The following is a 26,160-nucleotide window of genomic DNA, read 5'->3' on the forward strand; positions in this document are numbered from 1 at the left end:
CATTCACTCAATAGCTAAGAGTCACCCTCTGATCAATAAATATATATATGGGTTTTTTTTTCTCCCCTCACATTAAATGTGGATTGAAACATCTCATTTAGAAGCCCAGGTCTCTTGGAGACTAAGTCTAGAACTGAGAGTGTGCATCAGACTATGACCGTGGAGACTGGTCATAGGCATTTCTACAGGGTAAAGACCACACTAGCTGATCGCCGGTACCATGGATGCTTTCGGCACAGCTGGCAGTTCTTTGCAACAGGCTCCACTTCCCAGCACATTAAGATCAAGGCTGTGAGCGCCACATGGAAGAACTCGCACCCATCAGGCTCCGGCTGAAGCGTGCCACGTGCACGAGCTTTAAGGCCCCGCGCAGCGGAAACGCGTGGGCAGCACGTGGCCGCATCCGGCGCGCCGTGGGACTAGCGGCTATGGACGTGGGCGCTGATGAGTTTGAGCAGAGCCTCCCACTCCTGCAGGAGCTTGTCGCGGGTGCGGACTTCGTGGGTAAGGTGCCCTGTCATCAGAGTCGCCTGCTGGGGATAGCCGCGGAACTGGTGTGTGTGCGTGGTTCACCACGGGATGGGTTTCCAGGCCAGAGGAGCTCGGAAAGCGTCCCTAGGCAGGAGAGAGACTTCCTTTCCCACTCAGGCAGGGGGCCCGAAGCAATCAAACCCACAGTTTCTGCTTCTCGTTCGGACAGCTCCATTCCAGATGATACACCCCCGCTCCTGATTTCCCTCAACTAATGTGGCTTCTTGAAGACACAGGTGTACCCCCCTTTCTCTTTCTCTCCCTCTCTCCCCCTCCCCCCGTGTGTACATACATGTGTACACATGCGTACCACCTAGAAATTTACAGTGTAAAAGGTGGTGGCTTGCTCTGTGCCTGAGGACTCTTCTCTCTTTTGCTCTCCCGTAGGTCTGGACATAGAGTTCACAGGTCTGCGCTCAAACTTGTCCAGGCCCCAACAGATCAGGTATGCTATTACAGCCCACAGAGAGAGGCCTCACCTGTGTCTCCTTAGTCAGACCTCGCCAGACCAACACTGTTTCTCAGCAGGCTCTTGTTGGCTTTTTTCTTTTTTTGGGGGGGGGGGGTGTTGGGAGTAGAAGTGCTGGTAGGTGTTCCCTAATTGTGGTTACAAGGATAATCGGCCCCAGATTGAGAGGAGCTTGCCGAAGAGGCATGGCACCCGCACCTGATCCCCTTGCCTATGCAATGAGATGCCTCTTTCTTCACAGTCTTTTTGATTTGCCATCTGACTGGTATCTGAAGACCCGGCAGAGTGTTCAGCAGTTTACAATCTGTCAGATTGGTGAGTCTGATGCTCAGCTCTCTATTACGGGTCTTTCCACAAGGTGTTTTGCTGCCTTGAGTTTTCTGTGGGTAAAACCAACTTGGACCGTTTTCAGAGATGCTGCGTATCATCATTTTACATGCTTGTTCTGTTTTCAGTCATGTGTGCGAGTGTGTGGGTAAAACACCTGGAGTATTTACAATGTAAAAGGTGGTGACCTGTGGTGTGTGTGTGCATACCACCTGGAGCATTTACAGTGTGAAAGGTAGTGGCTTTTGGCCAAGCAAGAATTTACCAGCCTTATTTTGTGGCCTAGACAGACCAATGCCAGCCATAGTCAGTGGTAAGCCTATTCCATCATTTGAGCAAAAATAGACACTGTGTCAGTGGGTATAGGTAATTAAAAGATTTGTTTTTAGATTTATGTCTCTAGTGTTTTATCTGTATGTGTGTGTGTGTGTGTGTGTGTGTGTGTGTGTGTACCATGTGCATGCAGTGCCCACAGAGGTCAGAGGAGGACGTCACATTACCTATAACTGGAGTTACTGATGAATTGATTGGGTGCTGGGATGATCTCTGGTCCCCTTGGAGTTACTGATGAATTGATTGGGTGCTGGGATGATCTCTGGTCCCCACTGAGACACCTTCCTAAGCTTAGTGTGTGTTATTTTAAAGAGAAAACCTACAGGAACAGGATTATACACATACTTTACATACTTTGGTTTCTTTGATTTTTTATTTGGTGGAGTTTGGAAGTCTGTCTGTGTTGCCGTACAGACCAGCTCATTTTCACAGTTCCGTAGTGTTACAAACTACAGGTTAGGACTTGGATTTAGTAACCACTTGTTTACAAGTAAAAGTGTTTTTGTTATGGATGGCCTTCCTATTTACACACTATTGCACTTCTGGCATCTGGGAGACTTCAATCAGCGGGACCAGTGACTTGGAGTATGTGCATTAAAGTGTTGATGAGCACTGCCGAGCATTCACAGTGTTCTCAGTGACTGCCACCAGCAACAGTGAGTGTACATCCACGTGCAGAAGCCCTGGGGATTATGAGTCTGAAAATTTTGAACTCCAGCAGATAGTCTTAAGAAATTCTCAGGGTTGGGGATTTAGCTCAGTGGTAGAGCGCTTGCTAGGCAAGGCCCTGGGTTCAGTCCTCAGCTCTGGAAAAAAAAAATTCTCAAGTTCAATTCTGTTTTACATTTTCTAATACTGGGGTCTACAGCCTTATATGAAGGGCTAGCTGGCATTGAGGTTTTGCAGGTCCTATGATTTCTTTTACGAAGCCTTTGTAATGGGGTCCTGACTTCTTCAGTAAAATGAATTATAAAACACAAGTTGTGGGCTGGGTTTTCCGGACTCCTGCTTTCTCCAAAGGTGAACAGTGGTTTATATGAGTGCATGCCCGTGTCTGCTTTCCCCTTTATTCTGGTGCTTTGCTGCCTTGTTTTCTTACAAGATCTACTTCAGAAGTATAAGAAATTGCTTTATCTTTTTCCTCCACCACTTTGGGAAATTTCTACTTTGAGCGGCTTATATAATGTAGTAAAACAGATTTTAAGGATTTATTTATTTATTATGTATAAAATGTTCTGCCTGCAGGCCAGAAGAGGGCACCAGATCTCATTATAGACGGTTCTGTGCCACCATGTGGTTGCTGGGAATTGAACTCAGTATCTCTGGAAGAGCAGACAAGTACTCTTAACCACTGAGCCATCTCTCCAGCCCTGTAAAGCAGAGATTTTAAAGTGGTCAAATCTGCTCCTTTGAGTTTTTTTAATTTTAAGATGTATTCATTATTTATGATGTATGAATGTGGGACACGAATGGAGGTCAGAAGGTAATTTGATGGGTACATTCTGTCTTTCCTCTTGTACCTCAGCCCCAGGGATTAAACTCAGGTCATCGCCGGGCGTGGTGGCTGGTGGCACACGACTTTAATCCCAGCACTCGGGAGGCTGAGGCAGGCGGATCGCTGTGAGTTGGAGGCCAGCCTGGTCTATAAAACCAGACCAGGACAGCCAAGGCTAACACAGAGAAAACCTGTCTTGAGGAAAAAAAAAAAAGAAACACAGGTCATCAGGTTTATGTATGAGTGCCTTTACCCACTGAGCTGTCTCACTGGCCCTGATTTTTTTTAGTTTTCCTGAGACAGAATGTCACACCAAAACCCACGATGGCCTCAATCTCATAAAATTCTTTCTACCTTGGCCTCTCAAGAAGGAATGTAGTGCCGGGAGTGGTGGCGCATGCCTTTAATCTCAGCACTCAGGAGGCAGAGGCAGGTGGATCACTGTGAGTTCGAGGCCAGCCTGGTCTACAAAGAGAGTCCAGGACAGCCAAGGCTAACACAGAGAAACCCTGTCTCAAAAAACAAAAACAAAAACAAAAAAAAAAAGGAATATAGCTAAACTCTTCAAGTGCTGACCTCCTGCCTCCACCTACCTCCCAGGTGTGTGCTGTTGGGCCTGACTCTTGGCTGGTTTTAAAGCTATGAGAACGTTGATTCAACACTCCTGTGCTATAATTACAGTTTGTATTTTCAGCACAAGCTATGGTGTGGCCGATCTCGTGCTGCACGTCTGTTTTTCAGCACTTGCTCTGCAGTGCCCACCCTGTCTTCTGGATGCAAAGTGTGCTGGGGAGTGTCTGGTCTTTGATTGGCCCCATGTGGCCTTGCCTCGGAATTCATTACTTCTGCTGTTGTTGTTCTAGGATTGTCTGTGTTTTCCAGCGTTGAAGGAGAGTCAAACAAGTATGTATAAAACGACTGTAATACACCCAGCTTTTCCCATCTGTGTTTGGCAGCTTCACCGTGGTTGTCTGAGTCACTCTGTCCTGGGCGCTTTCTTCTGACTTCTGGCTCTTGAGCGTGTGCTGTGCTCTGAAGATTGGAAGCACTGTCTTTTCTGTGGGGCTTCCCCTGCCCCTTGTCTGAAGTGTTCTGGTGCTTACTTCCTTCAGCTGGTCCTAGTGCATCTTGGGAAAGCAGTACAGCATGTTAACATCTAGAGAGATGTTTGGAACTGCCTGCTAGCTCTCAGGCACTAGCAGTCAGGGGATGCTGGACCTTTTGGGACACTGCTGCTGCAGGAGGCTGACGTGTGTGTGCTGGGGTGGGGAGGGGATGAGACGTGTGTGTGTGTGTGTGTGTGTGTGTGTGTGTGCGCGCTGGGGTGGGGAGGGGATGAGGCTGATGTGTGTGTGTGTGTGTGTGTGTGTGTGTGTGTGTGTGTGTGTGTTGAGGGGGAGGTGGGGATGAGGCTGATGTGTGTGTGTGTGTGTTGAGGAGGAGGTGGGGGATGAGGCTGGTGTGTGTGTGTGTGTGTGTGTGTGTGTGTGTGTGTGTTGAGGGGGAGGTGGGGATGAGGCTGATGTGTGTGTGTGTGTTGTAGGGAGGTGGGGAAGACCTGGGCCCTTGGGTGGGTCATGGGTCTATTTCTGCTTTAGACTTGGCTCCCCAATAGCAGTATCACTGCCTAGTTTCTTTGGTCCCTAGACAAAGCATCTAAAATACATTCAGCATTCAGAAAACATTTACATTCTCAACAAATGAAAATCAAGCCCAGCGCGGGGCTACTGCAGAGCCAGGATGCTTTGCCGGTGAGTTTTATCCGTGTCTGAGGCTTTTCTCCTCACCAGGGTCATTGCTCTCTAGGTACGTAGCCCACTCCTGCAACTTCTTCCTTTTCCCGACGACATTTGGCATCTTGGACTCAGAATTCTCTTTCCAGGCGTCTAGTGTTCAGTTTTTGAACCAGTATGGCTTTGACTATAACAAGGTACGCGCCGGAGGAGGAGGGGGCGGTGGCTGTGGAGGGGCATCCTAAACGCTCTGCCTCGCCATTCCCCCCACAGCCGAGGCGCTTCCCCCCTCCCCCTCCACCCCTTCCACCCACAGCCGAGGCGCTTCCCCCCTCCCCCTCCAACCCTTCCACCCACAGCCGAGGCGCTTCCCTCCTCCCCCTCCCCCCTCCCCCCACAGCCGAGGCGCTTCCCTCCTCCCCCTCCCCCCTCCCCCCACAGCCGAGGCGCTTCCCTTTTCCCCGTCCCCCCTCCCCCCACAGCCGAGGCGCTTCCCTCCTCCCCGCTGCCTGGCCCTTAGCAGCAGCTCTCACTAGTAGACATCCTGTTCTCTTCCTGTCTCCAGTTCCTCAAAAATGGAATCCCATATATGAATGAAGAGCAGGAGAAGAAAATTAAGCACAGCATCCTGAGAGGCAACTGGAGAGTCCGAAGGTAGGGGCTGCCTTCCCAGGTGCCCCTGGTTTCCTTACGGCAGTGTTTCCGGGCTCCTCTGTGGATGGGGAGGCTGGCTCCTCAAACCATCCACACGTAACTTGGAGGGGGGCTCGCTCTGACCACCTATACTCTCCTGAGAAGAGAAAAAAACCACTTTACCCAACTTCTCCTTTCAGCTCCCTTGTGATCATCATCATCATCATTATTATTATTTTGGAAGCATTATTTTAATCTTTAAGATGAGGAAACATGGTGGTTTGGGAAGTGAAGCTCAATTGGTAAAATGCTTTCCTTGGAGGGATCCCTGGCTTGCTTTTTGCTTTTTGTTTTTTTTTCCTTGTGACAGTTTCTCTGTGTATCCTTGGCTGTCCTGGGCTTTGTAGACCACGCTGTCCTCGAACTCACAGTGATCCACTTGCCTCTACCTCCTGAGTGCTAGGATGAAAGGCATGCGCCACTACTGCCGGCTCCCAGCTTGGTTCTTCAGGCCAGTGTGAGACAGAAAGTCTGCATGGGAGGGAACACTTAGGAAAGACAGGTTGTTGTCTGTGCTACCCTCAGCACTCACACCATTACATACAGCAATAGTGGCTCACACTGGTCACCCTAGCGCTCAGGAAAATGAGGTGGGCTGATCCTGAGTTACAGGTGAGCCTGAGCTACAGAGAAAGACCCTCATCTCTTAAAAAAAAAAAACCAACTTCTTTTGGGGGGGGTGTTGGTTTTGTTTTTTTTTTTTGAGTCAAGGCTTTTCTGTGTAGCCCTGGTTGTCCTGGAACTCACTTTATAGACGAGGCTGGCCTTGAGCTCAGAGATCTGCCTGCCTCTGCCTCCTGAGTGCTGGGATTAAAGGTGTGTGCCACCACTGCCCAGCCAAGAAACTGACTCTTTTTTTGTTTTTGTTTTTTGTTTTTTGTTTTTTCCAGACAAGGTAGCCTGTCTGTCCTGGACTAGCTTTGTGGACAGGCTGGCCTTGAACTCACAGTGATCTATTTGCCTCTGCCTCCTGAATGCTGGGATTAAAGGTGTGCGCCACCAAGTCTGGCTCAAAAAATTGACTCTTTAGTTTGGTTCTCAAAGAGCTAGGAATTGGGTCTGTGGAATGTACAGGATAACTCTGTGGGAGGCAGAGAGGAGACCAGCTAAGGCTCTAGTGTGCCTGTGTGGCCCCCGGCTCAGCATGAGGTTGTCTCTCACTGGGGCAAGGTTGCTTCCTTTTCCTTGGTAGGCCCAGACCTTGCAGCCTCCTGCTCATAGTGACCACAATGAGATGAAGCCTGGGTCTTAGTTGCCAGTTATGAATTTTTTTGTTTTTGTTTTCAGACAGAATTTCTCTGTAGCCAGAGTGTGTCCTAGAACTCACTCTGTAGATCAGGCTAGCCTTGAACTCATGGTTATCCACCTGCTTCTGCCTCGTTGAGTGCTGGGATTAAAGGCATGCTCAACCACACCTGGCTCAGTTTTGAATTATTTAAGCTTTTTGGGCTTGAGATTTTTCACCTTTGTCAGAAAGGGAAAAAAATTATCTTTGATTCTGAAATGTTTTCATATGGTCTGGGTAATCTTTCAGTTTTTTACGACCCGCCCCCAACAGGGTTTCTCTGTGTAGCCTTGGTTGTCCTGGACTTGCTTTGTAGACCAGACTGACTTAAAACTCACAAAGATCTGCCTACCTCTGCCTCCCAAGTGCTGGGACTACAGCTGGGCACCATTGTGCCCAGCTGATTTTTTTTTGTTTGTTTTGTATTTGGTATTCGTGTTCATACAAAAATGTAGAGTTTTAAAAAAGAAAAACCAGGAAATCACTTACAGAACTTTACTGTTAAGCCCTCCTGCATTTCTTTGTTCAGACTCAAAAACGGGTAGCTTTCCTTTTTTTTTCTTTCAATACTTGCCAGAATTCTAAGCATGCTTGTTCTGACCTTCTGGACTTTCCCACTGTCTCTTTGAGGCCCCTGTCCTCACTCCAAGCTGTTTGTTGACCTCCATTGCCAAATCTGCTTGTTTTTTTTAACCCTAACTCTAAGGCACGCCTGCTTGTCTCCTCCTCTCACAGCTGCCTGGTATAGCTCGCCTCCTCTGTTGTTTTTCCTCTCAAGCTCCAATTAAATGGTCCTTAAGGTTCAAGAAGAAAAATGGAGGAAAACAATTTGAAAATGTTTTAAAGATTTATTTATTTATTTATTTATTATTATGTATAGTGTTCTGCCTGCATGTACAACTGCAGACCAGAAGAGGGCATCAGATCACTTTATAGATGGCTGTGAGCCACCATGTGGTTGCTGGGAATTGAACTTACCACCTCTGGAAGAGCAGTCAGTGCCCTTAACCTTTGAGCCATCTCTCCAGCCCCGACAATTTGAATTTTTAATCTTCTGTTATTTTCAAGTGTTGGAAAGAGAGCTTAGATATCTGAAAAAGGAGCAGAGGGTTCGTCTGTGTCCTTGCCTTTTCCTCACATTTCCAGCCAGTTCATGACACGTTCTCTGGGAGCCACAGGCAGCTGTCACGCTCAGCGGCTACCTCCCCTTGCTCTTCCTCCATCCACTCCGTCAAGGCAGACTTGTGTTTCTGTGGACCTCTGAAGACAGAGAGTGTACCTTCTTCCACAAAAAGACATGGAGAACAAACGGCCATTTTCATTGGTGCTATTAATTTTCACGATGAGGTCACAGGGTTAAAAAGCAGAGTTTTGCCGGGTGGTGGTGGCTCACACCTTTAATCCCAGCACTCAGAAGGCAGAGGCAGGTAGATCTCTGTGAGTTGGAGGCCAGCCTGGTCTACAGAGCAAGTTCCAGGACAGCCAGGACTACATAGAGAAACCCTGTCTCGAAAAACAAAAAGCAGAGGTTCGAAACACGTGTTAATTTTAAGATTGTCTTAGGAGTCTAATATGACCTCTGCCAACATTTCTGCTTTCCTGTGCCCATTTTCAGCTCTCTGGATAAAGACCAAATTAAGGTGGTGATTGATAAGGTGACTCGGTGGCTGGACCTGGCTGAGGAAGGTGACCAGATGACTCTGCCTGGCATCTCTGGTAGGCAGGAGGCCATTCCTCCTGACCTGGGTGTGCGTGGGTGTCACGGCAGTGCTCCAGGAGGTGGGGACCATTGTCCCTTTCCCTGAAGTCCTGATCGCAAATACCTCCCCTCTGAGGCATCTATCTGTTCAGTAGCTAGCTGATGTCGGGGTGAAAGTCCTGACCTAAATTCCCAAGTCTCAGAGACTTTGTGACCTCTTTTGACTGTTGAGCCAAGCTTCTCCATCGAAGTGGAATGCCTGTTTTTACTGACTCGGTAATAAATGTCCTAGTGTAGCAGTGCTCAGAGCCTGGCCTATGGACCCTGTGCCATGGAGGCTGTGAGGTCAGAACTGTCTTCAGAGTGTTGCTGAGCTGTGGCTTGTTAGGGTTTTTGTGCCGTTGGTCCTGGTGTGATAGCGATGGGGCCAGAACCTGTCTGCACCGCTACACAAGCTGTGGCAGGCTCGGCCTGTGCGTGCAAAGACCATAGGCAGCCAGCAGCCTGGGGTGCACGCCTTCAACCCCAGCACTGTGGAGGCAGAGTCAGGCGATCTCTATAAGTGCCAGCCTGGTCTACATAGCAACTTCCAGGCCAGCCAGAGCTACACAGTGTGACCCTGCTTCAAAACAAACCCACTACCTCCCAAAAGCCTCAAAGAACCCACCAACCCCCAAGGTCACTTGGGGCTGACAACTTTCTCTTTTCCACCTTCCTGTCTGTTTGGGCCTAGGGTTTTGTTTGTTTCATTTTCCAGTGTTTAAGGACCACAGCATATCACAGGAGACGAAATACAGAACCAGATGTGAGTCCAGTCCGACATTTCAAATGTGTGTAGCAGCATCTCTTTCCACTAGATTTATTGTTGACGAGATTTTTTCCTTTAGATTTATTTTATATATATTAGTACTTTGCCTCCATGTATGTAAGTGCACCATGCGTGTGCCTGGAGCCCCTGGGGGTCAAAGGAGGGCATCGGATCTCCTAAAATTGGAGTTTTGGGTGCTTGTGAGCCACCATGTGGGTGCTGGGAACAGAACCCAGGTCCTGTGCAAGAGCAGCAAGTGATCTTGACCATCTGAGCCCGCTCTCCAGCCTCTTGTTTGATTTTCTTTCTTTACACAGATCTTACTGTGTAGTGTTGGCTGGCCCGGAACTTTTTGTGTAGACCAGGCTGGCCTCAAACTCCCAAAGAGTGTGAGAGACAAAGACGTGCCCCACCGAACAACTTACTGCATATTTTTGTTTGAAAAACTATTTGTCACAAGTGTGATGTTTAACTTTTTTGCTATTAAAGACCCTTTTATAAGTTGTTGGGTTTTTTCTTTTAGATATTTTTATTTTATTATTTATACAGTGTTCTGCTTGCATGCACACCTGCACACCAGAAGAGGGTATCAGATCTCATTATAGATGGTTGCTGGGGATTGAACTCAGGACCTTTGGAAGAGCAGACAGTGCCCTTAACCTCTGAACTATCTCTCCAGCCCAAGTTGTTTTGTTTTCTGAGACAGGGTTTTTCTGAGTAACAGCCTTGGCTGTCCTGAAACTTGCTCTGTAGATCAGGCTGGCCTCAAACTCCCAGAGATCTACCTGCTTCTGCCTCCTGAGTGCTTGGGGGGGTGTGCCACCACTGCTCAAGTATAAGTCGTAATTAGTAGTAGTTTCTACCATGGGTAATATCACCAGCCGCAAACTGAAAACACTACACATTGAGTGTCCCCAACTGCAGAGCATTCCTGAGATCCAAACCTTTGAGGCTGTTGTCCTAGAATATCACGACAGGCTCACGTGCAGGCTGGGGCACCCTGCATGCAAGTAGGCTTCTGGTGCAGCCCACCAGTCCCTGTGTCTGTCTCAGCTTCTGTTGCTTTCAGACTTTTCCCTCAGGGAGGGAAGTTCAATAGTTAGTGTCCCAGATTCTTTCTGTATGTGCCTTGTGCTTCCTTGTCTTTGCTGCAGGGTTCCAAGCCTTTGAGGTCCAATTGGTGCTGAGGCAGGCCCTCCCCAACATCTGGACAGTGCTAAAGGACGAGGGGGTGAGTCCTCACCTAGGTGCGCATTATTAGCAGCTCCCTCACTCCTCTCCCGTTCAGCTGAATCTGGCCTCTAGACACTTCCACTGCGCGTCCCCCTCTGTCCTTTCTTTCTGTGGTAAAGAGACACCTGCTTCCTGGCTGTGTTCCCTGCAGAGCCGGCCTGTTTGTCTTCACCGCAGGTGATTGTGAAGAAGGTCAGCCAGGCATACCGATGGTACCCTGAGCACGCCTCCTGTGACAAAGTCAGCTGCTGGAAGGAGCAGATTCTTCTCTCGGCAAGAGGCTTTTCCGTCTTTTTTCAGATGTTGGTGAAAGCCCAGAAGGTAGGAAATTTCTCTTTTCTTGTTTTTGTTTTTCATCATGTTTTGTATTTATAGTGGTAGATTTTGAAGGCTTCTCTGTCAATAAAATTATCTTTCTTCTCTGGGCATGGTGGCACATGCCTTTAATCCCAGCACTTGGGAGGCAGAGGCAAATGGATCTCTATGAGTTCGAGGCCAGCCTGGTCTACAAAGAGCGTCCAGGACAGCCAAGATAACATAGAGAAACCCTGTCTCGGGGGAAAAAAATCTTTCTTCACTTGACCTTATACAAAAGGGCAAGAAGTGTTTTAAGATATCCTTTTTAAAAACAAGTTCTTCCTGGGGGGCTGGAGAGATGGCTCAGTGGTTAAGAGCACTGGTTGCTATTGCAGAGGCCCCAGGTTCAATTCCTAGCACCCACGGGGCCTCCCACAGCCATGTGTAACTCCAGTGGCTCTGACTCCCTCTTCTGGCCTCTGTAGGCACCAGGCCACCTGATTATAGACAGAAATGCAGCCTAAACACCCACATAACATAAAATAAGTTACTAGTAGATTTTTAGGTGGCTCTTTCATTTTGGTAACTGGCTTCTGGCTCCCTGGACACAGCCTCGCTTTCCCCAGGGTAGGTTAGTTAGAGGAGAGACTGTGTGTGAGAGGCTCGGGTGTCATCGTACCTTGCAGCTGCACAGGAATTTTAACAGCCACTACCTAAAATGCTAGGGAATCTGTGTCTGCCTCATAGATTCCCATGTGGACCCTGCCTCATAGATTCCCATGTGGACCCTGCCTCATAGATTCCCATGTGGACCCTGCCTCATAGTTCCCATGTGGACCCTGCCTCATAGATTCCCATGTGGACCCTGCCTCATAGATTCCCATGTGGACCCTGCCTCACAGATTCCCATGTGGACCCTGCCTCATAGATTCCCATGTGGACCCTGCCTCACAGATTCCCATGTGGACCCTGCCTCATAGATTCCCATGTGGACCCTGCCTCACAGATTCCCATGTGGACCCTGCCTCATAGATTCCCATGTGGACCCTCCCTCATAGATTCCCATGTGGACCCTGCCTCATAGTTCCCATGTGGACCCTGCCTCATAGATTCCCATGTGGACCCTGCCTCATAGTTCCCATGTGGACCCTGCCTCATAGATTCCCATGTGGACCCTGCCTCATAGTTCCCATGTGGACCCTGCCTCATAGATTCCCATGTGGACCCTGCCTCAAGTTTCTACTTTTCACTCATCTCCCCTTCTCCCTTCCCTGTCTGTCTCTGCCTCTTGGCTGTCTTCCTTTCCCTCTGTCTTTCTCCCCCTCCCTCCCTGCTTCCTTCCCTCCCTCCAGCTCAGCAGTCCCGTCAGCTTAAGTGGGAGCTGGGGACAATAAACTGCATTATCAGGTGATCTAAAAGCTGTAATCTATTGAAAAAACAAAACAAAGACCTGCTTTATTTTGTTTTTGTTTTTGTTTTTTCGAGACAGCCTCTGCCTCCCTGAGTGCTGGGATTACAGGCGTGCGCCACCGCACCTGGCTCAGAGCCTGCTTTAGGCTCAGGTCTCAGAGCTGGTTCTTAGAATTGCCATTCTCTCCCCTGTTACTTTACTCCAAGTAGCCCCTGGTAGGACACAACATGATGATGGACTTGCTGCATCTGCATGAGAAGTTCTTCCGGCCTCTTCCAGGTAAGGGGGGAGCCGTGCCCTCCTTGTGCCGCACGTCTGCATCTTGGTCTTCTGGGTAGAGACCAGGAGACCTCCTCAGGGAGGGCAAATCCAATCGCACATCCTCTCCTGTGGCTGAAGCCACCCAGGCTCATCGTGTGACACTGGTCAAAATCAGAAACGTATGATGCCAAGAGCCCACCATTCACTGCTTAATGCTTTGGCCTTTCTCCTCTGTTCTGAGTCTTCACGTACTTGTGGAGACTCCCTCACACCATCATAAGCCTAACAGATGTCATTTCCTCGACTCCCTGGCCTCCTTTCCCATGCTTGATTCTGTTGTTGGACAAATGGCAGTGTAACATAATGGGTAGTGTCCATCCCTCAGGGTGTGTGCGACCTCCAGCTGCTTCCCTTGCCTTCTCTGCTCAGCCGTGAGATGAGGCAGCAGTAACAGTCTCAGCGTGGTTGGGGGAGAAAGTGAAGTCCTAAAGGCGTGGCCTACAGAGATGAAAAGGGACTGAAAACTCTAGGAGGGAGTTCTGCCAAACATGACTGGGCAGCACATTGGGAGAATTGGAGGCAAATTAGTAAGATACACTCAGAAAGCCTGAGCAAACAGAAAAAATGTTCAGTGGAAGAGGGGAAGTGAGGCAGAGAGAGAAGTTACTACAGCTGGTGGGGCTTGTGGCTGTGGCTGTGGCTATGGATGCTGTAGCCACACAATGCCCGTGGGGCTTGTGGCTGTGGCTGTGGCTATGGATGCTATAGCCACACAATGCCCTTGGGGCCTGTGGCTGTGGCTATGGGTGCTATAGCCATACAATGTCCGTGGGGCCTGTGGCTGTGGCTGTGGCTATGGGTGCTATAGCCACACAATGCCCTTGGGGCCTGTGGCTGTGGCAGGTGCTATAGCCACACAATGCCCTTGGGGCCTGTGGCTGTGGCAGGTGCTATAGCCACACAATGCCCATGGGGTCTTTGGCTGTGGCTATGGGTGCTATAGCCACACAGTGCCCGTGGGGTCTGTGGCTGTGGCTATGGGTGCTATAGCCACACAGTGCCCATGGGGCCTGTGGCTGTGGCTGTGGCTGTGGCAGGTGCTATAGCCACACAATGCCCATGGGGCCTGTGGCTGTGGCTGTGGCTGTGGCAGGTACTATAGCCACACAGTGCCCATGGGGCCTGTGGCTGTGGCTGTGGCTGTGGCAGGTGCTATAGCCACACAATGCCCTTGGGGCCTGTGGCTGTGGCTGTGGCTGTGGCAGGTGCTATAGCCACACAATGCCCATGGGGCCTGTGGCTGTGGCTATGGGTGCTATAACCACACAGTGCCCATGGGGCCTGGGGGAGATGTGGGCAGGTGAAGAGAGGAGGTCAGGACCTTTTCACAAGTCAACAGTTGGGTGCCAAAAACCACAGTGAGCTGGGCACAGGGACCCCAGCTTGGCAGAACTTGGCAGAAGTTACTGTTGGGAGGCAAAGGGAGTGTGGTGGGAAGAGGAGCCCTGCGGCTTTTTGTCTGGGAAGTGTGCGTGATGCGATGCTCTTCGTAGTAAACCCCATCTGGAACTTCGCCCTCAGAAAGCTACGATCAGTTCAAGCAGAACATCCACAGCCTGTTCCCTGTCCTCATTGACACGAAGAACGTGACAAAGGACATCTGGAAGGTAATGAGTCACCTGCTTTGGGGCTGGGGCTGTCCATTCCGTAAGGTGACACCTTTCCCTGGATGTATATTCCAAGCCCCCAGCTGTGATGTATTTGTAGGTAAATGGTGTGTTTTTCATCATACAACAGAGCAATAATTTTGTGGGGGTTTTGTTCTGTTTTGGCTTTTAAGACACAGGCTGATTTTGAACTCACGACAGCCCTTCTGCCTCAGCCTTTCACATACTGGGATTAAAGGTATACACCACCTTGAGTGGCTCAAACAGTTTATGTTTTATAATCTTATAAGGGTTGCCTAGAAAGTATCAGCCTAAAGGATGAGGAGCCCCTCATAAAATCTGGAGGAAACCCTGTTTTTGCCAAGCACTGAAGTCATGGGTTTTCTGACAGACTCACAGGGGAGGTTGCAAACTGATCCCAGCTCCACTGTCTGGTTCATGTGTGGCCTAGATTGGCCAGGTGCTATTCTGAAAGCTCCCTAGGTGACTGTCCTTTGGCCAGGTCACACACTCCGTGTGTGTGTGTGTGTGTGTGTGTGTGTGTGTGTGTGTGTGTGTGTGAGAGAGAGAGAGAGAGAGAGAGAGAGAGAGAGAGAGAGAGAGAGAGAGAGAAAGGGAACTCAATTACTTTAAATGCTTTTAGGAATTAAACAGAATGACAGCAAGGGGAATCCACCAGTGTTTTAAAGTCTTGTCTTGGGATAATGACTTGAAGTGGGCTATTGGGGGGTAGGGGATAGGAGTGATCAGAAAGGCGTGGGCTCCTCAGTGCATTGCTGCCCAGAGAGGCCCAGAGTGTTTGATCTTCACCTGTTCCGTCTTTGACCTTGGGACTCAGGAATCTGACGTTGCCCAGAGTGCCAGACATTCTGCATGTATGGCCCAGATTTAGTCCTGTGTCTCAGATTGTTGGGTTTGCATACCTCCCTAAACAGAAAGTCTGAGTTCTGTGAGTGACGCTCCTTCTAGCCAGGAGGATCAGGAAGCCCGCAGGGCCTGGTCTCCCGGCTCTGGACTGGTGTTGAGGCCGGCATTTGCCAGGTGCATGTAGTGACCCTCAGTGAGGCCTGCAGCCGATGGTGACCCCAAGCCCAGTGCTTCGTTCTTCATGATTGCAGGAACTGCGTTTCCCACGAGTCTCCAACCTCTCGGAAGTGTACGACGTCTTGAGCAGGTGAGGAAGGCGGTTCTGGAGCAAGGCCTGTGGCCTCAGCTGCCCAGGCCGTGAGGAACCTTGGAAACCTCTCTCTGACTTTAGCTTCTCCCAGGCACCCTGGTTCTGATGTGTGTGTTTGCACTTGGCATGCATTTCACTGGACAACAAAACTGTAACTTTGAGGTACTGCTCCCTGTGACACAGCTGCTCGGACTTAATGTCCCTCTGTCCAGCTCCTCATGCCTCTCTCCCTGTCTCTGACAGCAATCTTGCCCCCACTTTTGAGAGAAAAAAAAGTCAGAGGTCAGAGGCCAAGGTCTCAGCCTGCTGCCTGTCCTCCTGAACATCCTACAAGTGCTGTCACCTTTGCCATCGTCTCTCCTGTCAACAACAAACAACACAATCCCCTTTCTTACTTTTTCCTTTGAGACAGGATCCCAGGTGTCTCAGGTTGCCTTTGAACTCAGTGTAGCTAAGAATGACCAGAGCTTCTGACCCTCCCGTCTCTACTTCCAAATGTTGAGATAATAGGGTGTGTCAGTATGCCCTGTTTTAATGGGGGGTCGGGGGTAGAACCCAGGGCGTTGCACGCGCTAGGCAAGCACTGGAACAGCTAATCTGCATCCCACACTCCTTCCTTGTTGAGGCCAGCAGGGCTGTCTCTTCGGGCTCACCATCTTGTTGCCACCTCGCCTCTTCTAGACTCTCTGACTTGTTCCTTCCCTGGGTCCCAAGCCGCCATCTCTCATTTCTCTTACCATCAAGTCACCATTCAAAACTTAAAACCAGGCTACTCAACTTCTGACCCTCTTCCGGGCTTTCATGGTAACCCTGTGGTTTTCACAGGGACTTAAAGGAAATGTGTGTGATGGGGCTGTGGAATAAAAGGGTCAGGACCTCTTCCCTGGTGGGAAGCCTTTGGTGAGCTTGTCTGCTCCCCTGAGACAAGTTATTCCTCCTGGCCTTAGTCCCTCCGGCAGCCTTCGCTTCACCAGTGCGTTAGGTTTTCTCAACCAATTACTCAGGGTGCTCGTGTTGACGCCTGACAGGAGGTGGCACCTCAGGCACCTGTGCTGTTCAAGGGTCCTTTTTCAGTGCCTTGGGGTTTGGGCTTTCTCCTCCTTTTCGGGTGTTCTGGATTCCTCTTCTGGTGGGAGGGCTGGTTGGTTTTCTCATTTGTTTCTCCCCCCTACATTGTGTCTTGGCAGGAGGCTCCCTCCTGAGCCCTCCCCTTGCCTGTCCCCCCTCCTCCCCCCACCCCCAGGGCCTTTACCACTCTTTAACTTGTGTTATCACCACATTGGCTTTGTGCAGCTCCAGTGTGCAGCTGGCTGGCTTGTCTTGCGTTGTCGTTTGTTTGAAGCATCAGGGATTGAGCCCAGAGCCTCCTGCCTTGGAGCCAAGAGCTCTCCCCTGAGCCGCGCAACCAGCAGAGGAGACCGTTCAGGGAAAGCTGTTACCATCTTCCTTCTCCATTTTCCTAGCTTGCATGACCTGCAGGCATCTTCAACTTGACGTTCATTTTCGTCCCGTAAACCTATTCCAGGCCTTGCAACGTCTGCTAAGTTTCCAGGGCACCAGGCTCTGTTCATGAAGTGGGCACTAGAGTGAGGGGAGAAGTTTCTAAATTTTTATTGATTGATTTATAACTCCCAAACTACGATCCCAGGCTTCCTGGATTTCAGTCCAGGCTCTGATGCTCACTGTTCCAAGCCTCCACTTCACCACCTGTGAAACGAGCAGATAAAAGCCTGAAGTAAGTCATGAGGTGATGGTGAGACCGGATGATCTCCTCCACATGGAAGGGTGAGGCGGGGCCGCACACTTGGTCTGTACTTGTTGAAACTTAGCTGCCATCACTGCTGTTGACAGCCCTTTTAACCCTGATAGCTGTGTGTGGCACGGGCCAGCCATTGCCGCCATTTCACAGTGGGAGTCAGGGCCCAGAGAAGCTGAGCATCCATAGTGTGAAAGATTCTGGCTGGGAGCCCACAGCAGTAGAGATTTCCTTCCTGCCAGATGTTGTGGCTCCTCTGGGTAGAGCTGAGTCACCCACGCCTGTCTGCTCAGTTGTGTCCAGTTGGCATTCCTCTGTAGATGTCTTTATAACCTGTCCTCTCCTCCTCCCCTCCTCCCCTCCTCCCCTCCTCCCCTCCTCCCCTCCTCCCCTCCTCCCCTCCTCCCCTCCTTCCCTTTCCTCTCCTCTCCATTCTCAGGATCTTCGCTGCTGCTCAGGATTCATCCTCAGGCCTTTCCATGTTAGGCAAGCACTCAACCACTGAGCCCACATCCCAACACTCCTAAAACTATTTTTATTTTGAGACAGGGCTTCTCTAAGTTGTGCAGGCTATCTCTTAGCTCAGCATGTAGCCCAGGTTAGCTTGAACCTTCAGGCGTGCCTCGGCTTGTGTGGTCTCAGTGAAGTCCCCATGTGCTCTGGAGCAGCCTCACTCTTCTTCAGCCATGCTTTCCACAAAGGCCAGACCTGCTCCTCTCTTGTACCAGCTCTTCTCTGCTCGAAGGCCTGCTGCCACTGCATTGCCTCACCCGAGTCAGTCCACATTGCCTCAAGACTCTGCTCCAGTGCCTCCTGTTTCAGGCAGCCTGGTGACGCTGGAGTTTCTGTCTGTTCCAGAACACTATATGGTTATCGCTGTACTTCCTGCTTGGGCCACGAGACTGCAGGCTCCACAGGCCATTTGCCACATACCTGGAACAATCCAGCTAGAGTCCCTTTTATCTTTCTCCTGTCCGTGGCCCCATCAAGGCCTCATCGGTCCATGTTTAGATCTGCGTCTTTAAAAAAAGGGCGTGCTGAGCACTTAGGCTTGGGGACAGGGAAGAGAGCCACGTTCAGTGGATTGATCTTTATCCCCCCCCCCCTTTTTCTCTAATAGTAATTTGAATCCCAGTAAGAATTCTGGACCAGTGATTATTCATGCGAAACAGTGTAAAAAATACGGTATGTCCCTGAGCTCTGGCCCCTTGCACAGTTGGTGAGGTGCCCTGGGGCTGAACTGAGGGTTCTTCACTCGGATCCCCCAGGCAGCAGGCTGTGGAGGTTTGGGTGGGGGTTCCTTCCTGGCCTGCCTTGCTTTACTCCACATGACTCTGCCTTAAAAGGTATGCTAAGCTGGAGAGAACCGTTCAGGGGTCAGGAACCTGTTTGCTCTCGATGTGCGGGGTGTGGTTGTGCCACGGCAAGCGGGTAGAACATGTGTGTGAGCAGGGAGAAGGGCACACGCTGTGCACCGCAGGTACCACAGCTGTTGAGTGGGACGGGAAGAGAGCCAGCTCGAGTCACTGATCATCTGTCTCTTTTGGAAAACCACTCCAGCTGAGACCAAGTGCCCCCACGAAGCAGCATACGACGCCTTCCTCTGCGGCTCAGGTAACACGCTCCTTTCGAGGGGCATTCTGCTCTGGGACCTCTGCTGGTTTTGTTTGGTTCATGTTGCCTTATGCACGGAGTTGTGTTTGTACTTTCCACAAGCCTTGAGACGAGTTACATCTCTAGCTTTTCCTTCTAGTTCTTTTGAAAGTGGCACACTTGCTCCTGCAGAGGGTGCACGGGTGAGTGTCCTTCCTCCCCTCTTGTTACTCACTCCTCGGATCTCAGCAAGCCCTTGTTATAAACCAGGACCTCTGGGTCACAGGACCACAGGAGAGAAGGGATGTGTAGTGTACGGTGTCTCCCCCATAACCAGTACAGTGCTGGAGCAAGCAGTCTGCTCCAAAGAGCCCTCCTCCTGCCTGGGTCCTGCAGTGTCTTAGTGGTGGGGAGACTGGAACCCACACAGTGGGGTTGGACTAGAGTCCTAATTCCTCCTACAGAACCCCCATCCCCACCCCGGCTCAGTCCTGTGGCTTTGTCAGCCTCAGCATTCTCATGGCTGCTAGAGGTTACAGTGAGGTGAGAGAATAAGATGTTCAGATGAAGCTGGGCGTGGTGGTGCACGCCTTTAATTCCAGCACGTGGGAGGCAGAGGCAGATGGATATCTGTGAGTTCGAGGCCAACCTGGTCTACAAAGCCAGTGTAGGAAAGCCAGGGCTGTTACATAGAGAAACCCTGTCATGAAAAACATTAAAAGAGAGAAGGGGGGAAAAAAAGATATTCAAGTCAAAGACAGACACATCCCAAGGCTTCATAAAGGCTGCAGGAGGACAGAGGCTGGAGAGGCACCTGGATGGATGAACCCGGAAACCCAAATCAGAACATAAATGCATTGCTCCTGATGGTGGCACCCCAATGGCCCTGAGCTGGCACATGGATACCAAGGGCACCTTTGATGTGTGACAGAGCTGTTATGTAGGTCACATTAATTCCATGGGACTTGACTCGCTGGGTCCACAGAAGGATGTGATCACAGTTGTGACCTGTTCCTCAGGACTGGTCTTGACATGGCCTGGACCATAATCTGTTAATTAGGAACCACCTTTATTTGTCTGTCTCGGCCACAGATACCAATACAAATAACCGCATGACAAATTAATGTGAAGCTTATAGCTTATGTGAGGAACCTGTCGCTTGGTTTGCTCTTTCCTCTGGTGTGGCAGCATTGAGGTGCTCACTGGCAGGTGCTGTGAGCTGGTACAGAGGGGCTTGGGTTTGGGCTTGGACCTTAATCCCTTTGTTTCTTTTTAACTCTTGGGCGTGGCAAACCCTTCGTGGGTTAGAGAAGCTAATGGCTGACAGGCCCACCTGATGCCTTGCCTGGTACAGCTAGGAGCAGGGGATGGGCGTGTGGAGTCAAGGGTGATGTCATGTCAGCGATTATAAAGTGCAGCTCCTCCAAACAGGGGCCTCTCATTCTCCAAGCCTGCTGCCAGTGCTGGTCAGCAGAGACCAGAGCTCTTAGCCCAAGCTCTGCTTGTGTGTACGGGGGACGCCTTCTAAAATGAGCCCCAGGATTTGGGAGGGTTGGAAAGGAGAGGTGCCTGAGGCAGCTCCTTTCCCTGTTTCCCACCAGGACCTTAGCTATGGCTGAGGACCTGCATACGAGCCTCCGTGCCCGGGTGCTTCAGTGTTTTTCTCTGTCCCTGCAGCAGCGGTGCCTCGTGCGAGCCCACCTTCCCACAGTACCTCGGGGTGCTGGCGCCCTATGTGAACCAAGTGAATCTTATCCGAGCTGGGGTTCCGAAAATTGTGAGTGTGTCTCTTGGGCTCTCACTTGCTCAGCTCTGTGGCAGGTGGCAGCCTAGTGCTCCCTGGGACGTGCTGAGGGCTTCTGATGATGACACAGTGGGAGCCAAGGAGAGCTTCACACCCCATGACACTTGTTTTTCTGTCAAAACCCACAAAGACTCGCTCCTTCCTCCTCTTTCTCCTCCCTGCTCTCAGCCCCAAACAGCCATTTCTAGGCTCTGATAGCATTTCCAAATTGTGTGAAGTAGCGTTAGGAAGCATGGAGACTTTCTCTTGGTTTTGTTTTCCTAGAATTTTTCGGGCCCAGATTACCCCAGTATCCGCCCTCCTGTACTCATCCTCACCGTCAGGAGGTGGCCCGGGCTGAGCGAGCACCAGGTCTACCGTGAGTTCCAGAATCTCTGCAAGTTCGACGTCAGGCGGTTCACTCGAAGCCAGTTCCTGCTCCTGACCAATAAGTTTAAGGAGTAGGTGCCTCGCTCCAAGCCTCCCTCTTCATCCTCAGTGCCTCTTCGCCGGCAGTGGCTGTGGCCGCATTGCCTGCTGACTTGAGCAAACTTCTTTTGGCAGTGCCCGCAGTGTCCTGAAGGAGTATAGGAGCCACCCGACCCTGCAGGTCTCCCTGTACCGGTACTGGAGACACTCCCCCAACATCACCTGCCTGTTACAGTGAGTGACCTGGCAGAAGCCTACTCTTCTGCCAGCTAGGGGCCCACTCGGCCTGGTTCTGGCCCAGCCCACCAGCTGCTATGAGTTGTCAAGCAGTTGTTGACAGGTGTAAAGTGAAGCTTGTTCAGAACATCCCACTGGAGTGCTGAGCCCTGCTTTATCACTGAACCAAAGGGGACTCTCAGCTGGTGGGAGGTAACAGCAATGCAGAAAGCAAGTGAATGGACCATATACTGCTGCAGGGTGACGTGCAGATTAAAAAACGTGAGGTGGGGTGGGGTGGGGATGGGGCGAGACCTAGGGGGCGGATGCATGGGAGTCTCAGGAAGATTCAGGGAAGTAAGGAGTGAACTAGGCCTGATGGAGGCCAGCAGCCCTTGAGTGGAGGTGCCTGGCGAGTGAAGGCCAATGAAGGGGAACAAGAAAAGAGCGGCTAAGGTAAGCAGTGGGTTCCGTCCAATGGCGCTACACCGGTGAGGGCCGTTGAAGGATTGACAGGAGGAGGGACACACTTCAACTCCCATTTGCAAAGCCTTGCTGTCTCCTGTGCCAGTGGGGGCCACAGAGGAGGCAGAGGATCAGGAGCATCAGGGAGCAAGTGTGGCTGTGAAAGGGTCCATCTAAGGTGGTGGGAAGGGGACTACGCCAACAGCAGGTGACAAGAGCTAAGTCACATTTGAGGTGGGGGCCCAAGTGACTGGAAAAACAGACTTGGCATCGCTCTTCAGGGTCCGGAGCTATCACGGATGGTCTCCTTGCAGGCAGCCTCTTACCCTGCCAGTCTCTGACCTAGACCTCTAGGGACAGAAGGAGAAACAGAGGCCCAGCATCGGCCCCTGGAAAGTGGCTGACGGGACGTTTGTGCTGGGCCTGCAGCCCAGGTGGTAGAGTACTTGCTTAGCATGCCTGAATCCCTGGGTTCAATCCCCAGCACCACCTAAACTAAATGTGGGGTGCACACTGTGGGGATGTGGCGGCAGGAGGATCAGAAGTTTCGAAGTCATCTCTGGGCACATAGCAAATTTGAATTCTGCCTGGGATGCTTGAGTTCTTGCCTCAAAAAAAAAAAAAATCTGGTTGAACAATGTTGGGAGGCAGGGCCTGTGTTCCCAGGAAGATGCTTCGAGAGCAGGGCCTGTGTCCCCAGGAAGACACTGTGTCACCCAGGCCGCTAACTTGTGTCTTTGTCTTACAGAGTCTGCAGCATAGTCACCTCCTGGGCCATGGTTGCGTTTCTCCTGGGAAGATCCAGCCCCTGAGTGCTGTGAGCTCAGCTCCTCAGCCTCTGCTCTAGGTTCGAGAGACGACCCTCAGGGCTCGTTTGCATAAACCACTTTGTTTTCAGGCAGACCTGTATGGTCCTCTGTAGATATTTTGTTCTGTTATGAATGTGGGAATCTGTAAATATGACTGATGATAAACCCTTGCATGTGGGACTTCTGTACGTGGCCAACACATTCCTTCCTGTCAACCGCTGGAAGTCCCGGCCTCTGGGGTTGGAGCCAGCACTCCAGCATGCCCAGAATTACAGTGGCTATGTGTGAGTGAAGGCGGTGTTTGGACGAGGAGCTGGCAGATGGCCAGCGCTGGGGTACGAAAACAGTAAGACCCAGGGCTTCGGGCTCGTGGAACTCGTGGTAGAAAAACAGGAGAGTGAACACTGAACAGGTCAGCATGAGAAACTGCAGACAGCACTGCCATGAAGGAAAAGCATGAGACGCTGTCACAGGGTGCAGTGACATTAGTCACCCAGGCTTGGGGAGTCATCCATTCCTGGAGCTCCCAGGGCTCAACTCCCACTGCCTCTGTCCCAGGCAAGCGGCACAGGCAGCGAGTGAAGTTCATAGTTACACGGTCGGAGTGGGCGCAGCACTGCTACCATGGTACTGCGCAAAGATTGGACACAGCCATCTCACCAGAGTGCTGTAAAGGCCTCCGCTTTCAAGATGAAGAGGAGGACTATCCTTTTCTCTCCAGACCTGAGAAGACAGATGGCCCGAGCTCCTTTTCTCTAAGTTGTGGGGTAGAGCAGACTCAGTTTCCCTCCCCGAGATTTTCAGTGAATTGGGGTCAGAAGTCTCATCCCTTTTCTTCTCCCCAACTCCTCCTTTGAGGCAACCTCGGCTCTCTGGTGGCTTCTGTTGCTGCCTGCAAACATATGGGCCTCTGCACCCCTGGGCATCTACTGAGACTTCCTCTCTCATCCGGTCCCCACAGTCAGTCATGCGTTGACACCTTTTACTGCACCCACCTTTACTGGGCTCTAGTTTGGAGGTTCCCATCCTATACCTTCGTTCCACCAGGGCTGGCGGGGTCCTCCGGGCTATGCTGGCTCTGAGCCCACTTGCCCTGGTATCCACGCTTTACTATCCCAAGATAGAGGCCGCGGTCCTCAGGCTGCATGCCCACTGCTTCCTGGGTGCTGGACCAAAGGTCATCTGACTTTCTGCTCTCTCATCGCTAGGAACATATCAGTGTGTCGGCTTCCTCAATGAGGCTTTTGTTTCCCTGATGGCCATGATGCCTGGCAGAACTCAGCTTAACCTTGGGGGCCAGCCTGTCTTATGGCTTTCCTGTATCTGGACGTGGGGTTTTCAATGAAGGTCCCACTCAGTTTTGAGGCGTCTGTAGCCTGCTGCCCACATGGGCCTGTGGACCGCCAGCCCTGGCTTCCCACCAGCCCGGGTGCTTGGATGCTTATCTCTGTTTGGGTGGAAAATTACTGTTTTGTTAGCATGCTTTTTATTTTCTCTCTGTGTCCATAACTTCACTCATAAACTCTTAGAATGTAGGAGGTCTGCCATGAACAGGCCACGCTAAGAAGTGTGAAAAAAGAAGAAAAAAAAGCCAAATAAAGCCTCTCTTGAGCCGCTTCTGAGAGTCCAGGCGTTTGGCATCCATCCGATTGCCTCTGCTCCAGTGTTCACATTTCTAAATAAAGCTTAGAAGCCAAGAATTTGACTTTTGAGGCAAGCCTGTTCTCCCACGAGACAACTGATGGCCAGGACCACTAATGGGGAGTGCAGAGACCCTCAGAAATCACCCCCAACCCCCATTACTGCTGTTTTACAAATAAAGAATAACGTTTCAATCAGTATTGTGAGATTTGGGAGGCAGCTGTGCTTGCTGACCTCTGACCTGTTGATGCCATATCCCTTAGTGACACAGTGCTTATGAGTGCCCGAGGCAGCGATCATACTAAAGGGAAAAGGGTTAGGTCCCAGTTTAGGAAGTTCAAGGTCACAGGGGCCCTATTTCCCTCTCTTGTGACAGAAGTACAACATGGTGAGAAAGTGTAAGTCTACCTTCAGGGCCTTGGGGCTCAAGCACCTCCTGTTAGTACCACCCAGCAACCCAGCCTTCAATTACTACGCCCTCGTAGGGAACCTCCCGTAAGCAGGCACTGTCCAAAGCTCAGCAGTGTAGCTGTTCGTTCCTTGTTCCCTTTTTAGCCACTGTTTTCCTACACCTGTTTCATGGCAGTTGTGAGCTTCAGGTTGTGTGTACCCATTCCACCCTGTCCTGGAGGGGTGGGAACACTCTAGAAGCCTTTCAGGCCCAATGTAGCTTCAACATAGAATTTCTAAACTGCCAGTGTCCAAGTCACATGACTTCAGGACAGCCAGGTGTTTGCTCAAATACCACTTCTACAGCGAGCCTGACCACCATGTCTGACAAAGGACTCATCCATCCCTGGTCTTTACTTGGCTTTAAAAAAAAAAAAAAAAACCCAAAAACTCTAGTGCCCAAGGCAGTGTGACACCTGCATGGGACTCCGAGACCGTCGGTCCAAGAACAAATAAAACTTTTGGACAGAGACCCTTGACAGGATGGACCTCAGTCCAGTGTCCAATTAGTTGTCACTGAGGAGAGAAAGGAACATATGCCCTCTGCTTTTTGGCAAAGTCATTAAAAAAAATATCTTCAGTATGTGTGTATGCATGTGACTGATGATGGTGCGTACACATGCAGTGCCCGTGGAGTCTAGAAGATGTCAGACCCACTAGAACCAGAGTTGCTGGTGGTTGTGAGCAGCCCATGTGGGTGCTGGGAACTGAGCTTGGGGCCTCTGCAAGAGCAGTGCGTGCTCTTAACCCCCAGCAATCTCTTCAGTCCCCCGGGGAGGCTTTGAATGTTACAGCAGGGGGAGGAGGTAAGCTACACAGGAGAGCAGCGGGAGTTGGGGGGGGGAGGGGGCAGATCTCGTCCCGTAATATTTTTTATCATTAGCTAGGACAAGTTTCTTATATTTCCCCCTTCATTCAGCTAATTTTCACCCAAGATACTTTCAGGTGATTCAGGCATGTAAGTCTATTAGGTACACAAGTCAAACATTTAAGCCATGTAGAGGTGCACTCTTTTCATCCTGTCATGCCGGAAGGTGGAGCTCTGTGTTAGAAGTCAGCCTGAGTTAGAGACAGCCAGAGCTATGTAGTGAGACTCTATCTTCAAACAGAAAAAAACCACACGTTTACTAACCACAATTTTCTTCTTTGGCATGCATATAATTTTAATGTTAAATGACAGGTTTAAAAACTAATGAGATAACGGCTTGTTTATTTTTATATAAAGAACTAAATGTTGGCTGAATATTTGAGGGCCTCCTCTGTGTTTTTCTCAGAACTGGCTGATATTTTGATTTTATAATTGTCAGCTTAGAGGATTCTGTGTTACATAAATTCATAGTACAAAGTGGTAGAAGTATGTTTGGGGCCATTTCAGAAATTGTTGGAATTCTGTCCTAATCCTAAGCCAGAACTCATGTTACATTTTGAGAGATGAAATTTAAACAACTCAATTTTTCGAGTTTTCGAATCCAACATCCTAATACAGTCCAAGGATACACTACTACTGATGGACTCATACGTGCTGAGGGATTGTGGGAGGGATTAGTTACCCTTCATTTTCCCTAGTGAGACCATTGTCCGTGCAGGAAGCTTTGTGTG

The 26,160-nt window shown here is 50.4% G+C and overlaps 1 protein-coding gene across 6 annotated transcripts; it reads left to right on the forward strand.

The window, feature by feature from the left end:
* Window positions 1-257: 257 nt before the first annotated feature.
* On the forward strand, window positions 258-24,305 carry PNLDC1 (PARN like ribonuclease domain containing exonuclease 1). Of its 6 annotated transcripts, none has more exons than XM_084777457.1 (19): window positions 382-504; window positions 919-976; window positions 1,242-1,315; window positions 4,019-4,058; window positions 4,962-5,085; window positions 5,454-5,542; window positions 8,482-8,645; window positions 10,528-10,604; window positions 10,784-10,927; window positions 12,524-12,593; window positions 14,157-14,242; window positions 15,361-15,416; window positions 18,296-18,360; window positions 18,736-18,789; window positions 18,929-18,971; window positions 20,446-20,545; window positions 20,837-21,012; window positions 21,116-21,214; window positions 22,410-24,305. In XM_084777457.1, exons 1-19 carry the CDS (start codon window positions 429-431, stop codon window positions 22,471-22,473), a joined length of 1,659 nt encoding a protein of 552 aa, XP_084633583.1. In that variant the 5' UTR covers window positions 382-428; the 3' UTR covers window positions 22,474-24,305. The 6 variants fall into 6 exon arrangements, with proteins under 6 accessions (XP_084633588.1, XP_084633583.1, XP_084633584.1 ...); XM_084777458.1 differs by having other exon boundaries at window positions 20,449-20,545; XM_084777459.1 differs by having other exon boundaries at window positions 8,482-8,582.
* Window positions 24,306-26,160: the final 1,855 nt, after the last annotated feature.

The sequence above is a fragment of the Acomys minous genome, assembly GCF_964271855.1.
Source record: "Acomys minous genome assembly, chromosome: 3".
Classification (NCBI taxonomy): Eukaryota; Metazoa; Chordata; class Mammalia; order Rodentia; family Muridae; genus Acomys; species Acomys minous.

What these genes read in the sequence shown, in the direction of transcription:
- PNLDC1 (XM_084777457.1), top strand. Translation starts at nt 429, where the DNA reads ATGGACGTGGGCGCTGATGAGTTTGAGCAGAGCCTCCCACTCCTGCAG. An exon ending in TCCAGGCCCCAACAGATCAG is followed by an intron (nt 977 to 1,241) that starts GTATGCTATTAC and finishes CTTTCTTCACAG; the next exon opens with TCTTTTTGATTTGCCATCTG. An exon ending in TGTTGGTGAAAGCCCAGAAG is followed by an intron (nt 10,928 to 12,523) that starts GTAGGAAATTTC and finishes TACTCCAAGTAG; the next exon opens with CCCCTGGTAGGACACAACAT.